Below are 15,442 nucleotides of genomic sequence, written 5' to 3' on the forward strand. Positions count from 1 at the left end.
TTGAAATCATTGTTCTTCCATTGTTAACCATGGTGACCTGCAAAGAAACGCGTGCAGCCATCATTACGTTGCATAAAAATGGCTTCATAGGCAAGGATATTGTGGCTACTAAGATTGCACCTAAATCAACAATTTATAGGATCATCAAGAACTTCAAGGAAAGAGGATAAATTCTTGTAAAGAAGGCTTCAGGGCGTCCAAGAAAGTCCAGCAAGCACCAGGATCGTCTCCTAAAGAGGATTCAGCTGCAGGATCGGAGTGCCACCAGTGCAGAGCTTGCTCAGGAATGGCAGCAGGCAGGTGTGAGCGCATCTGCACACACAGTGAGGCGAAGACTTTTGGAAGATGGCCTGGTGTCAAGAAAGGCAGCAAAGAAGCCACTTCTCTCCAAAAAAAACATCAGGGACAGATTGATCTTCTGCAGAAAGTATAGTGAATGGACTGCTGAGGACTGGGGCAAAGTCATATTCTCCGATGAAGCCCCTTTCCGATTGTTTGGGGCATCTGGAAAAAGGCTTGTTCGGAGAAGAAAAGGTGAGTGCTACCATCAGTCCTGTGTCATGCCAACAGTGAAGCATCCTGACACCATTCATGTGTGCGGTTGCTTCTCATCCAAGGGAGTGGGCTCACTCACAATTCTGCCCAAAAACACAGCCATGAATAAAGAATCAAAAAGGTATCAAAACACCCTCCAAAAGCAACTTCTTCCAACAATCCAACAACAGTTTGGTGAAGAACAATGCATTTTCCAGCACGATGGAGCACCGTGCCATAAGGCAAAAGTGATAACTAAGTGGCTCGGGGATTAGAATGTTGAAATTTTGGGTCCATGGCCTGGAAACTCCCCAGATCTTAATCCCATTGAGATCTTGTGGTCAATCCTCAAGAAGCGCGTGGACAAACAAAAACCCACTAATTCTGACAAACTCCAAGAAGTGATTATGAAAGTATGGGTTGCTATCAGTCAGGATTTGGCCTCAGAAGTTGATTGAGAGCATGCCCAGTTGAATTGCAGAGGTCCTGAAAAAGAAGGGCCAACACTGCAAATACTGACTCTTTGCATAAATGTCATGTAATTGTCAATAAAATCCTTTGAAACGTATGAAGTGCTTGTAATTATATTTCAGTACATCACAGAAACAACTGAAACAAAGATCTAAAAGTAGTTTAGCTGCAAACTTGTTGAAAACTAATATTTATGTAATTCTCAAAACTTTTGGCCACGACTGTACATTACTGTTTCTCCTCTATGCCCCACCTTTCTGAAACGTGTTGATTTTTACAAAACTCATCGTTCTGAAAAGTGAGGTGTGCTCTGATTGGCCAGCTATCCAGTGTATTGTGAGTGGCCGAATGCCTCAACCGCATGGCGAAAATGTTACACCCCTTACCGTATTGTGATGTCATCTCCAGGTGCGACGAGACAAAACCAATAAAACCAATTATAAACTAGGTATGGGTCATGATTTTCGTATATTCGATTAGTCGTTTTAATGACCGATTATCGATTAGGCTGTGCGACTATTTTCTAAGGATGTGAACTGTGCCCGAGTGCATCTTACCCCAAAGCCCGGTTCGGTTGACTGTGATCGCTCCGTGCGGCGCTCGGATGCCGTTGGTTGGAAGAAGTGGACCAGAGCACAGTTCAGTTTAATTAGTGCGGTATGCATGCAGTTTGAGCAGTAAATGTGCCGGAGCAGGGAACTGCTGATACGTGCAGCATGATTACACATTTCTGAGCAGCAAATGCAATAGATTTATAAAGCAATATGTTGTGAGAGGTTCTTCTTCTTCTGTGTCACCGCGTCTCAAACGACTCAAAATAATGAACCACAAAGTTAACAGAACGATGCACTCCACTGTGCTGAGCGAGAAGCTTCCTGTTTCCCACGTATTAAGTCGTGATTACGAGCTAGCTGCATTAAAATGATTTGTTATTTGTTGAAGGAATAAAATGTAATATTCCACTGGTTTGATAACCATAAAATTTTTTTAAACCATTTAAAAATTTGACTCTGTTATGTTGATTTTTCTGAACTAAATAACGTTATGTGACTATTCACAAGCCTTTAATTATGGTATAAATGCTTGGAAATAATATGTAATGTTTTAATCGCATTAAGCTGTGGGCTTGGTTACTTTTATTATAACACAAAGCCTCAGGCTTCTATCAATTTTAAGATAAAATACAAACAATGAATGTTTTTTACGCTCTTTAATCTGTAGTGAGATATTCTCCTTTCATGCGGCATGTGAGTAAAATATATTTTCCAGTTTAATATTTGCAGCACGAAAGTAATAACGAATAAATATTTGAGTGCATGTTGAAAAAAAAAAACAGAACAATTTAATACAAACGTAAAATGTGAAGAATGACAGGTGCCACATACCTTTTTTTATTAATATTTTGGCGTAGTATACAGGTGTAATATATAAAATTTTACTTCATGCAATGTAACATGATTTCATTGTCGTAAAATATTATGATGGTAATCTTGTGCTGGCCGCTTTGTAGGCTATTTAAAAAACAAACAAACTTGAATTTAACAAACATAAAATGTTTCAATCATATTTCTAAATTAAATTAATAAAGATTTGAAATGAAATATGACCACTTTGCCATGAAAAACCAAAACTAAACTATTATAATGGCTGCAACAGCAGCTGTGTAATGAGGACAGCGACTCGGCAGAGAAATCTGATTAGCCCCAGGCCGGGCCGTGTAAGGCTCTATATTAGTTCCCTCGTTTCAATTTAAATCTCCCCCTTGGTTTGGCGAGCCCATATAAGTACTACCTACTTTTTCATGGGAGGTAATAAAATCTGACAGGGTAGCAGAGATGGACAGGAGGAAGTCAGTTCTGTTCACAGGGAGCGTTGCTATCACACAAAAGTCTTTAAAGCAGTGGGAAGTCAATGGAAAAGCGATCATAGCTGGTGTTTGATGTTCCCTTTCTTCCACTTTCTTTTGTGTCTCCTGAAAAGGCTTGTAACCGTTTCTAAAATACACCATCATTTCTAAGATAAAACTAAAACTAAAACTACCAGAACTCATCATGCCTTGAAAAGACAAAATCAATTGGCAACTTTATAGCTTATATTCAAACTTTATAAAAATAAAATAAAATGTGCTGTTCTCATACTATTCTGGGAGGTATTGATGGAAATAGATTAGCCACTTGACGGGGGGTGACAATGGTTTACTGTACGTCAAACTCTGACCCTGTGACAAATTCAGGATATGACAATAATAAATGGGTTTTTGGCTAGGTTTAAAACAAGAAAAAGAGCACCTTTAGATAACCAAGGCAACATAATATATGCACTTTTATAGAGGCAGAAAAACAAAGTCATTTAAGACCTGTTGGATTGCTTGTAATAAAGATTTAAATGCAAAAGGCACGAGAGTCGACTGTTTCTGTCAGTGGTGAGTTTTAATTTTAAATGTTTGTGATAGCCTAACAAGAAAAGTAAGCTAAATGTTGTTTAAATGTGTAAATGTGTTATACAAACCTAGCAGTCAAATGCATGAGTAACACGCTGTTTATATTTGAGTTTAAATTAATGTCTATTAAATATTGTTACTGTACTGTGATGGAGTATCACAATGCTGAAAAAGCTGTTTTTTTTACATGATTCGAAATCAAAATAAAGGACAAATGTTGTGTTTGTGGACTAAACAGCCACGGATCAGTAGCAGACTGCAAACGCTTCCTGTGTGAAAGCTCAATGATTCCGTGCTGCTTCTGCACCACATACGTAACGCACACGGACTGCATACGCACTGCAAACGGAGTATGTGTGAAACAGGCGTAAGACACTCCAACAACAACTGGCATTGCTACATTTGATACAAGTGCCTGCACTTCAGCATCCGTCCATCTATCGCTGTTCATAATACTTGCGAAATAAGTTGACAATGTTTACAGTATGTTTACACAACGTTTAAAATCATGGCGGGTGAGGGCGTTTTCGAACAAGTCTGGCCAATTAATGTGGCATAATCTAACCATCATCCAATATTTGGTAGGTTTTCATGCTTTTTCAGGAAAACAAAAAAACTAAAAAATAACAGCATGCAGGTTTGGGAAGACATCAAGACAAATAAATAATGACAGAATTTATTGTGGAGTGGTTCTTTGAACTTCTTTCAATAAGTTAACTGACATCACAAAACATACAAGCTCAAGCCAGATAACTAAGAACATACTTTTTTAAATCTTAAAAAAAACACAAATTTTTGCCTGGTAAAAACAGCACAAGAGGGAAAGTGAACATGCCATATGTACCGTCCATTAACCTGAACAGCTCTATAGAGCCTGGATCACACGGCATCCCGCCAAGCAAATGCTACTATACAAATTGCAAAAAAGGGTCAGAATAAGGGAAGATGGGTGATTCATTCACTGCAGAAGTTCCATTGGTAAGCAAGTGATGTCATGCTGAATTTCTAATTTTCCTAGCAAATTAAGCTTATTATATATATATATATATATATATATATATATATATATATATATATATATATATATATATATATATATATATATATATATATATATATATATAAAATCTAAAGAACTGAATATTAACTGGTAATTAATTTCTAAAGGAAATAAACAGAAAGGGAAAAAATGTCTTAGCAGAAATGTATATGAAAACATTATATAACACTCAAGAATCCATTTCTTGTAATGTGAAAACCTTATGGTTTTCAGGATTATTGGGCCCTTGACCACATTTTTTTTTTTTTTTTTGCATTTCCTGTATAGCAGAACGTGAAGACAGAGTGCAGGTTTTAAGATAATCTCTCATGTTATGTATCACATCCATGTGTCGGGCAGACTGCCATGTGATCTGTGCAGCTAGTTTGTAACTGGCTCACATGTACAGTACAGACCAAAAGTTTGGAAACATTACTATTTTTAATGTTTTTGAAAGAAGTTTCTTCTGTTCATCAAGCCTGCATTTATTTGATCAAAAATATAGAAAAAACAGTAATATTGTAAAATATTATTACAACGTAACATAATAGTTTTCTATTTGAATATACTTAAAAAAATATATATATATTCCTGTGATGCAAAGCTGAATTTTCAGCATCATTACTCCAGCCTTCAGTGTCACATGTAACATCCAGTCTACTTCTGCTGTCTAATATATTTGATGAATAAAAGGTTAAAAAGAACTGCATTTATTCAAAATAAAAAAAAAATTCTAATAATATATATTCTAATAACATATTTTCTTTACTATCACTTTTTATCAATTTAACACATCCTTGCTGAATAAAAGTATTCCTTTTATTTAAAAAAAAAGAAAGAAAAAAAAATTACTGACCCCAAATTACTGACCAGTAGTGTATATTGTTATTACAAAATATTTATATTTTAAAAACATAGCTTCTTTTTTTTTTTTTTTTACTTTTTATTCATCAAAGTATCCTAAATAAGTATCACGTTCTGAAAAAATATTAAGCAGCAGAACTGTTTCCAACTTTGATAATGAATCATCATATTAGAATAATTTCTAAAGGATCATGTGATAATGATCCTAAAAATTCAGCTTTGCATCACAGAAATAAATGATAATTTAAAGTATAATACATTTAAAAACAATTATTTTAAATTGTAATAATACATCACAATATTACATTTTTTTCTGTATTTTTGATCAAATAAATGCAGGATTGATGAGCAGAAGAAACTTCTTTCAAAAACATTAAATAGTAATGTTTCCAAACTTTTGGTCTGTACTGTATCTACAGTGGTCTTTTCCGAAACCCTACCAGCATTCTTCATGATAGTACGTATGCAACTTGTTGCTCTGTCCCAGCCAAAACCGGCCAGACTGAACGATAATGTGCGTCATAGTAATGAAGGCCAGAGAAACCCACCGGTTCCTCTGCTAATGCTCACAGAAGCATTACAGAGCAAATAACAGGGACCGTTTTACAATTGAACATACATGTTGACCATTCATGTGGCTCTGTTCATTAGTCATGTACCACTTTAATAATATTTTTGTGGTGCCTATTTAGAGACTTGGTCACTATGCTTTTATTCTATGGAAAGGAGCAGCCTGTGCATTTTGCAAAATACTTACTTTTCTGTTTCACAGAAGATAAACAAACTGGTTTTGAACAACAAATTTTGAAAAAAAATTTGGGTAAACTATCTAAAAATTCTCATTAGGTTTTTTCTTTTTTGTACATCTCATTTTTACACAGATGGCGAGGAAGTGGCCAAGTAACCTTCAGATTGAAGATGTCACTGAATAGCAAAGAACCACTTCTGCTTCTTTATCGCTCGCTCTCTCACACACATTTCACTTTAGTTCAGCAAAGCACAAATCATCGAAATCTCTCCTGCTTCCAGAGCCTCAAAAACAATTAACCTTCCCTGCAAAGAAACACACACAGACAATAGAAAACTCAATGAACTGCAGTCCACTCAAAAAAAAAAATCTGTTATGATGTGTTTAACAACCTCTGCTGAAACACAAGCTGCTTTAATAGAGCTACTTCATAAAAAAATCTTTAGCAACATCTGCAGAGTTGATAAAAACTGCCATTAATTAAAGCAAACCAATAATAACAGGCAGCACTGCCAGATCACTGATATCACTGCATTATTCCACTCGAATCAAACAAACCTCTCCATTCCACCCAGGGCATTGTGGGTCAGAGCGTGCTTATAATAAGTGCCTGTTAAAAAGGCTAATGGGGTGGTACAGAGAACAGACCAGAGATGTTTGCATGCATGTAGGTTGGAAAAAGTTACGTAATTCTACACGTATCTCTCTAAAAGACATTTCACGAAGTCTTAGTGTTTTAATGCATGTACAAAAGCCTCTGGTCTGCATTACAGCCGTGAGCTCATTTTGCTTCCATACAAGATCATACTGCATATGGATGGGTCTGCTGCACACTTAATCTGAACCTTATTAGTGTGAACAATCTTGCAAAAAACACACTTTTGACTACAGGCATAAAGTCTGGTCAACCTTGCAGCATTTCTCAAAAAGAACTTAAGAAACTGTCTAACAGAAAAAAGCTACCGATTTTTTCTGTGATTTTTTAGGGGGAAGGAAAAGTGTGATTCGAAATTAACAATAAAAGCAAAATAAATATATAAATAAATGAATAAATCAGTATATGAATGAATAATACGCTGGGAAAAAAATGACTTTGTGGTGTAGTAAAATATATGAAATTTACAATTTTAAGTTCTACATTTTATTAATAAAATTTAATGAGAACTACAATTTCACAATTTAAACAAATAAACAACATTTAATGCATGTAACAAATCAACTGTGTGGGTGAGTGTGTGTGTGTGTGTGTGTGTGTGTGTGTGTGTGTGTGTGTGTGTGTGTGTGTGTGTGTGTGTGTGTGATATTTAAACCTTAAAGGGTTAGTTCATTGAAAAACCTCACGTCGTTCCAAACCCGCGAGACCTCCGTTTATCTTTGGAACACAGTTTAAGATATTTTAGATTTAGATATTTGGATTCGGTCCAAAAATAGAAAATACGACGACTTTATTCATCATTGTCTTCTCTTCCGTCTCTGTTGTGAGAGAGTTCAAAACAAAGCAGTTTGTGATATCCGGTTTGCGAACGAATCATTCGATGTAAACGGATCTTTTTGAACCAGTTCACCAAATCGAACTGAATCGTTTTAAACGGTTCGCATCTCTAATACGCATTAATCCACAAATGACTTAAGCTGTTAACTAACTCCCTCTGAGTTCAAACAAACCAATATCCCGGAGTAATTCATGTACTCAAACAGTACACTGACTGAACTGCTGTGAAGAGAGAACTGAAGATGAACACCGAGCCGAGCCAGATAACGAACAAAACATTGACTCGTTCACGAGTCAAGAACCGTTTCTGTCAGACGGGTCCGATTCTTGAACCGAGGAGCTGATGATACTGCGCATGTGTGATTCAGCGTGAAGCAGACCGACACACAGAGCGTCTGAACCGAACTGATTCTTTTGGTGATTGATTCTGAACTGATTCTGTGCTAATGTTATGAGCGTGGGTAAACCGAAGGCTTGAATCAAGGGCAATCATCGCAAATGACGGCATTACGTCGAGTGCAAAAGAACCGGTGAACCGTTTTCTTTAACCGTGAATGCTCGTGAACGAGTCATTATCTAGCTCGGCTCTGTGTTCATCTTCAGTTCTCTCTTCACAGCAGTTCAGTCAGTGTACTGTTTGAGTACATGAATTACTCCGGGATATTGGTTTGTTTGAACTCAGAGGGAGTGTCAGCCACATTAAAAAAGTTAACAGCTTAAGTAATTTGTGGATTAATTCGTATTGGAGATGGTTAAGTTGTATTTCAACACTGTTCCAGAACAGTTCAACCCAAATATTAATATGTTTGCAGCACATTTTATGGAGGATGAGGACTGTTTCCTGAACCAGTAGCCTGCAATGCGTCTGTGGCACAATGGCTGTTTTCATAAAGTTGGGCAGTTCAAATGTTGCAAGGACAGTCAGAGCAGTGTAGAGTAGACTTGTTTTTTCTCAGATCACAAATGTAGACATGGTTTTATGTTTACGCAGCGTGATACAAAATGTAAAAATACATTATAATCATACATATATATAATACATATATAAATTAAGTCCCCACTGGATGCAACAAATGCCTTGTTTGTAATGGGTTTTACTGGTTTTGTCTCGTCTGATGTCCGGATCGTGAACAAATCTTTAACAATAAGCCTTGTAAAAAAAAAACCGACTCGTTTCAGAAGGCAGGGCATAGAGGAGAAACAATAATGTACATTAAAAGGAAAATAATTTGTTTTTTGAACCTTAAACCGCATAAACACATTGCATTTCACCAAATACACAAAATAATGTTCTTTTTGAAGCATAATATGACCTCTTTAAACCCAACCATCACCAGAACAACAACAAATTTTTGGTCAAAATAACATTACGTCTTTTGTCCTAGCACTAACACACAAACTTTATAATGTGTTATATCAGAAACAACAGTGCGTGATAAAGCAGTAGCCTGACATTCATGTTCACATTACGTCACCCTCTGCCTTTTACTCTCATGTTACACAATGACACAACTGGATTCAGAAAAAAGTGCAAATAATCCTTCAACAAATCCCTTCCATAAAACACTAAAACTGCCAGATACACACAAAATGAGAAAGAAAACCAGATCAGCTCCTGAAGATCTAGAAAGAACCATCATCTATACACATAATTTGTCGACTGATACACATGTTGGCTAAACTGCTCACTTAATCAATCCCAGACATTTTCAAAATCAGAGGTTAGCTCAGTAGCGTCTTCCAGAGAACCAGACCTCGTCTTTTCAAAGAGGCAACCTGTAATTTCACCCTCTCCTCTCCAAACAAGCATCCAAAAAACTCTTGCCAAGAAAATCAAAGCCAAACAATGCCGCTGCATTATCAATCAAACCGCTCAACGACAGAAAACAGTAGACCTAATTACACAAATTACTGTAATTACCATAAATAATGACAAAAGAATGCACGCCAGCCACAGTAATTTCCCACAAACACATAAAACAAATCATATAACATTTAGTTCCCCTCAGTCGTCATGATTTTGTCTCTTTTAATCAGAATTTTTTCTTGAAAAATGCTACATTAGTGTTCAATGTGCCTCATCAAATGCTATATAAATCAGTCTGTGTGGCTGAAAGCCCGACCTTACAGACGGTGGATAAAACATGCCTGCGCTAATAAATCATTCAAAGCGCAGAGAGAGAGGGAGGAGGTCATGGAGGGCAGTGAATGTTGACCAAGGCCCAGATGTCAATAAGGAAAATAACCGCACAGATATTTATTTGGTACTGCATATAACTGTGGGTTTCTTCTACAGACGTACCGCCTCTAAGGTTCGTTCGCCAAGTCTTTTGTAGATATTCATCACAGTTTTTTTCCCATCCATGTGCCATCACATGTGTAATGTTTTCACATTTAAGGGACAGTTCACTCAAAAAAAAAAAAAAATAATCGGTCATTATTTACCCTCATATCGTTCCAAACCGGTATGAACTGCTTTCTTTAGCAGAACACCAAGGAAAATATTTTGCCGAATGTTGAGGATCAAAGCATTTTGGTCCCCTTTATTTTAAAATGTGGACAACACAAAATGAAACAAAATGAAAAACACGTAACAAAATAAATAGTAAAACAAAAGCACAGCAATGCAAAACACACACACACACAAACAAACAAAAACACACAAAAACAAAACAAGACTAAATAAAACAAAACAAAAAACATGGAGACATTTTTTCAGAGTATCATCTTTTACGGTATGTTCCACAAAATAAATAAATAAGTCCAAAAGGTTTGAGAAATTATGACCATTTTTATTTTAGGATGAATTATTCATTTATCTACTAAGGCAAAAATATCTGAAACAAAATTGTGATTATGATTTTTTTTTTTTTTTTTGGAGCCATATGCCATTTTATTGAGAGATGGAAGAAATGTGCTGTTTGTCACAAATATATATATCAGCTATATATATATAACAGCTAAATAATCCCTAAATATTTTTTTTTCAGTGTAGTATTTTATCTGGTGTGGGCGTTTTAAAGTACACACTCAGTCCAACGGAAGCAGTGGATGAAGAGTCTAAAGAACCGAGACATTTCACTGGGCTTTTACTGGCCTCTGCTGGGAAACACTGGAATGGTTACAGCGGAGGCCACACATAAACCAGGTCCAAAAAAAATCACCAGCTGTTTTATTGCTAGTGGCTGGTTTTATTGAACTTGTCCAAATTGAACAGCGTGTGTATGGCTGACAGTGAGAGTATGACGCTTCGGTCAGCGACAGCCCTGTGAGTCCGTCACACAGTAATCTCACTTGGTAGGGGACCCTTACTTCAGAAAACCCTGACCAAAACAAATATTCTGAAAGCACTGAATGAGACAAAAATATGCTTCTGGCAGGTAAATAAAACGTTACTCACCAGCTGGCTGCTAACTGAATTAGTAACAGCAACATTATGTTTTAAGCATTCTGTCCTCACCTGAAGTGAAGTGAGTGATTCAAAGCATGAACATAACCAGCTACTAAAAAAGGTCAACATTTTAAAGTCAACATTAAATGGAAACTGTGATCAACTTTTCTTCTATATCAGAGTGAGAAAGTCTATTGAACGAGAGAAATACAATGTTGTTTGTTTATGTGTGAGTATATATATATAGACAGAGAGAGACTGCTAAAATTACTATTGTTTTGCATTAATAAGTGCAGTTACTAATTATATTACATGTTAAGTTCTTGTTTATACACATTTGACTGTAAAGCACTAAAGCTTGAGCTGGGAATCTTTCACTCCGGGTTACAGTCTAGAGCCCTGTATACACACACACACACACACACACACACAGATGTTTGTTTTTGTGAAAAGTGGGGACAAACTGTATATTCTACGGCTCTTCACCAACCCTACACCTAACCCTAACCCTCACAGGAAACTTTGTGCATTTTTACTTTCTCAAAAAAACTCATTCTGTAAGACTTATAAGCGTTTTGAAAAATGGGGACATGGGTTATGTCCTCATAAGTCACCCTCTCCTTGTAATACCTGTGTCATACCCATGTCATTATACAGAGTTGTGTCCTGATGTGTCACAAAAACAAGAGCACACACACACACACACACACACAACCTAAATTACATAAGTTAGCACATACTATGATGAACAATGGACTTACCTCAGGTTGGATGGCTTTGAACACTGGAGCATCCATGAGAGTGATCTGACCCTGCAGGACAACACAGATGACATCAGCACACAAAATATAACATTAGAAATGTCACATATATGACGGAAGACACTGTTGTCACCCATTCTTTTGGGATTTAAAGAAGAAAGTACTTCACTTGCACTATTTTTCTCAATAGACGTGACGTAGATGCTACCTTTGAGATGTTTATCACAGGAGAGTTTCTGTATTTATGAGCTTATTTGAAACCAGACTCAACTTCACTATCCATCCTGACTCTACACACTGTCTAACAGACACATGAATAATAAATCATCTTTTGTCCACTGCTCAGTTGCCATTCACAAGACATTTCCACACATGCATGAATGTTGCGTGTGAGGTCATCGTGCGACTGGGATGATGTACTGTATATAGGTTAATGGGCTGGGCCATAAATAAATAAAGCACAGAAAGAAACTCTGTACCCTAGATAACGACACTTTCAGGCAGACGTGTACAGAATCAGGTCATCGCATTTACATCAGGCATCCAGAGATTAGAAACGCAGACAGCGTCCTCTGCTGACACTATCAGATATGTCATGCGTATTTATTGCACTTTGCTTGGTTTTGGACATCTGACTAGAATTTACAATCTAGTTTTGCCTTTCGTAGCAGCTCAGGTGTTTCATTATTATAAAGCTGAAGGAAACATGGGTGAAGGGTTACAAGGGTTACTGCCCTTGTCATCCCTTCAAATCCAAATCAAACTGAATCGAGAGATTGCAAGTCAGAGATGAATCAAGTCAGTCAGATGAACCGCCCTAATTTAGTCATTTGATTTATATTTAATAATCAATAGTGTGAACTTTGCCTTACATCACGTGAAGAGATTAGCCACTCATAACAGATAATCTAAGGTACAATACCAAAAACAGCCTGTTTGATTTCATTCTGACCATAAAGAAAGTAGTAAATGAACCTAAAAAACTAATTATGAGAGGTTTGTGGTAAAAAAAAAAAAAACCTTTTGTACCACCATAAGTGGCCTACAAGGAGAAATAAAAGTATGCTGCGAGTGACTGGCCACAGCTTGGTTAAAGCAAGTATGAGTCAACAAGCGGCTTTGTGTCTTTTCCTCAAGTTCAGAAGAGAGTTCAGCTGGGAGATTCATTTGAAACAGAGTCCTTGTTTCACCAGAGAGAGGAGAGCTTGATGGCCTTGCTCGGATTCTGGAGTTTCATTTCAACTCTAGAGAGCATCGCTGCCTGCACAACTATCTGCCAAATGGTCATGAATTATTACTGAAACTGTACTGAAGTATTTATTACTCTCTCTTCTCTCTCTCTGTGTGTGTGTGTGTGGGGGGGGGGGGGGGGTGTTGATTGCTACAAATCACAAGAGACAAGAGAACATTATTTACTTTTATTTTATTAATCTCATTAATCAACAGTAAAATACTGTTAAGCCAGAGTTAGCCCCAATGGCTAATTTTCTTCTGTTGCCCCTTGCCAGATTTTAAAAAGACAAAATCAGAGGAGCTTATTGGGCCCTTCATTCTAGTGTGTGTGATGGATTAAGTGATTGGATCAAAAAACATATGTATGTACATACATTATATTCGGGACAACATGAGGATGTTAAATGAATAATTCACCCCAAAACTTAAATGATGTCATTATTTACTTTCCATCATGCCATTTCAAAATGTTTTGTTTGTTTTTTTGAATCTTTTAATTTTGAGCTACATTTTCAGTCATGTGAGCAGTGAGAGTCAAAAATGTTTCCCTATTCAGTATAATAATAAAAACTAAAACAATAATATTAATAATAATTATTATTATCATTATTAATATTATATTACTATTGCAATAATATTGTACTGTAAAATAAAAAGTAGTATTTAACAATACTACTACTACTACTACTACTACTAATAATAATAATAATAAAACTTAAAGTAATTAAAAATAATAATTATTATTACTAAAAATATTTTACTTAAATGATACATTTTTATATATATAAATATGTAATATAAATATTACTTTGGCAATAATTTCACTATATTATAAAATAAAAGCATTTATTATTAGTAATAATAATATTAGTAGTAGTAGAAATAATGATAATAACAATAAAAAAACATTTATTTTATCATTATTATTATATACTATTTTACAGTATAATAGTATTATTGCAATAGTAATATTTATAATAATAAGAATGTATTATTATTATTATAAAGCTACTGCAATAATACTGTACTGTAAAATAAAAGAATAAGTGTTTAACAATACTACTACTACTAATAATAATAATACTAAAAGTCTACTAAAAGTAATTTTTCTAATTATATTATTATAAAAATATTGTATTTCAATTATAACACTTAAAAATAAAGTAATATTACTTTAGCAATAATATCACTGTAATATAAAATAAAAGTGTTTATTAATAATAATAACAATAATAAATATAATTATTACTATCGTTATTATTATTATATACTCTTTTACAGTATAACAGTATTATAGCAGTAGTAAGATTTTTCTGACTTACTGCATATTCCTCTGGCGTGACCTTCAGCACGTCGAACACCACAGCGTCAAAACTCTTGAGCTCCGAGGGGCCCTTCTCACTGAGGGACTCAGAACTGCTGCTCCTCTGCAGGACACAGTGACAGGATCATCAGACACATACACATGAGACATACACAAAGCAGCATCTGTGTGTTCGCTGACCTCTGAGGCCGGGGTAGTGAAGGTGGAGATGCTGGGCTGGCCATTTGGGACGTCCATTATTACCAAACCATCAGACACTACAGCAAGAGCTCACTCACCATCATCATCCTCATCAGCTCGCCTGTACGGCCCCCTGCACACACAAACACACACGTTACAGTGGATTTGGGCTTCGGCGAATCCTAAATGCACAAATCTAGTGTCGTTTTTTTAAATGACTGCAAGCTGCTCAGATCCACAGGCTTCATAAACCAACCCAAAACTATAATACTCCCACTTCAGTGCATGTTGAAATACAGTTTTTCATTATCGCCAAACACAATGTTTCTCATTTATGCCAGAAAGGTCCACTTTAGCCTCTGCTCTCAGTCATCAGCAGCACATTCATCCAACAGTTGAGAGTGAGACGGACAGAAAACGCTCTTTTTCTTCTTGAATTATCTTTTTTGGAAGGCATCTCTATTTTGTCCTTGGCAGAGTTTCAAAGAGGATTCAGGTTTATCACAAGAAATCAGTTCCAATTACATACATACAAAAAAAAAATAAAAAAATTCTAACTCTGTTACAATGACCTTTAGTTACACAATCTCTCACGGGACGGGAGTGACGATGTTTCCTTTATTTGGACGAAGCTCCTGACTGTGGATTTATAGGAGGCTTTGAAAAGCTTTAGTGGTGTTTTAGCAATGCTTTCCAGTCAAGTGCATCAGCAAATCCTGGTCTCAGAGTTGTTTTGGCCGGGGATTTAATGAGAAAAATGATTCATAATGCTCTGAGACAACTCAGGTCAAGTTTAACTTTACCATTTTATTTTCTTTTTTTCTCTTCCTTTTTTAAACAAATGTATTTTTTCAGACGGATGACATACTAAACTCCATCTAAGAGTATATTTAACAGATTTTTTGCTTACTACGCATGCAGCTTGTGTGACCACATGAAACATTTGTACTTTTAAAAAGAATATT

The 15,442-nt window shown here is 35.9% G+C and overlaps 1 protein-coding gene across 2 annotated transcripts in view; it reads right to left on the reverse strand.

The window, feature by feature from the left end:
• Window positions 1-14,638, reverse strand: part of ralgps2 (Ral GEF with PH domain and SH3 binding motif 2) — a 76,566-nt gene extending 61,928 nt beyond the window's left edge. For both annotated transcript variants that reach the window (XM_059513119.1, XM_059513118.1), the window contains exons 1-3: window positions 14,478-14,638; window positions 14,296-14,400; window positions 11,741-11,791 (exon numbers count right to left, since the gene is read on the reverse strand). In XM_059513119.1, the coding sequence (XP_059369102.1) occupies window positions 11,741-11,791; window positions 14,296-14,400; window positions 14,478-14,534 (213 nt within the window). In that variant the 5' untranslated portion in view covers window positions 14,535-14,638. The remainder of the gene's footprint in view (window positions 1-11,740; window positions 11,792-14,295; window positions 14,401-14,477) is intronic.
• Between the last annotated feature and the right edge of the window lie 804 nt (window positions 14,639-15,442).

This window comes from Carassius carassius, chromosome 27 (assembly GCF_963082965.1).
Source record: "Carassius carassius chromosome 27, fCarCar2.1, whole genome shotgun sequence".
In the NCBI taxonomy this organism is placed as follows: domain Eukaryota; kingdom Metazoa; phylum Chordata; class Actinopteri; order Cypriniformes; family Cyprinidae; genus Carassius; species Carassius carassius.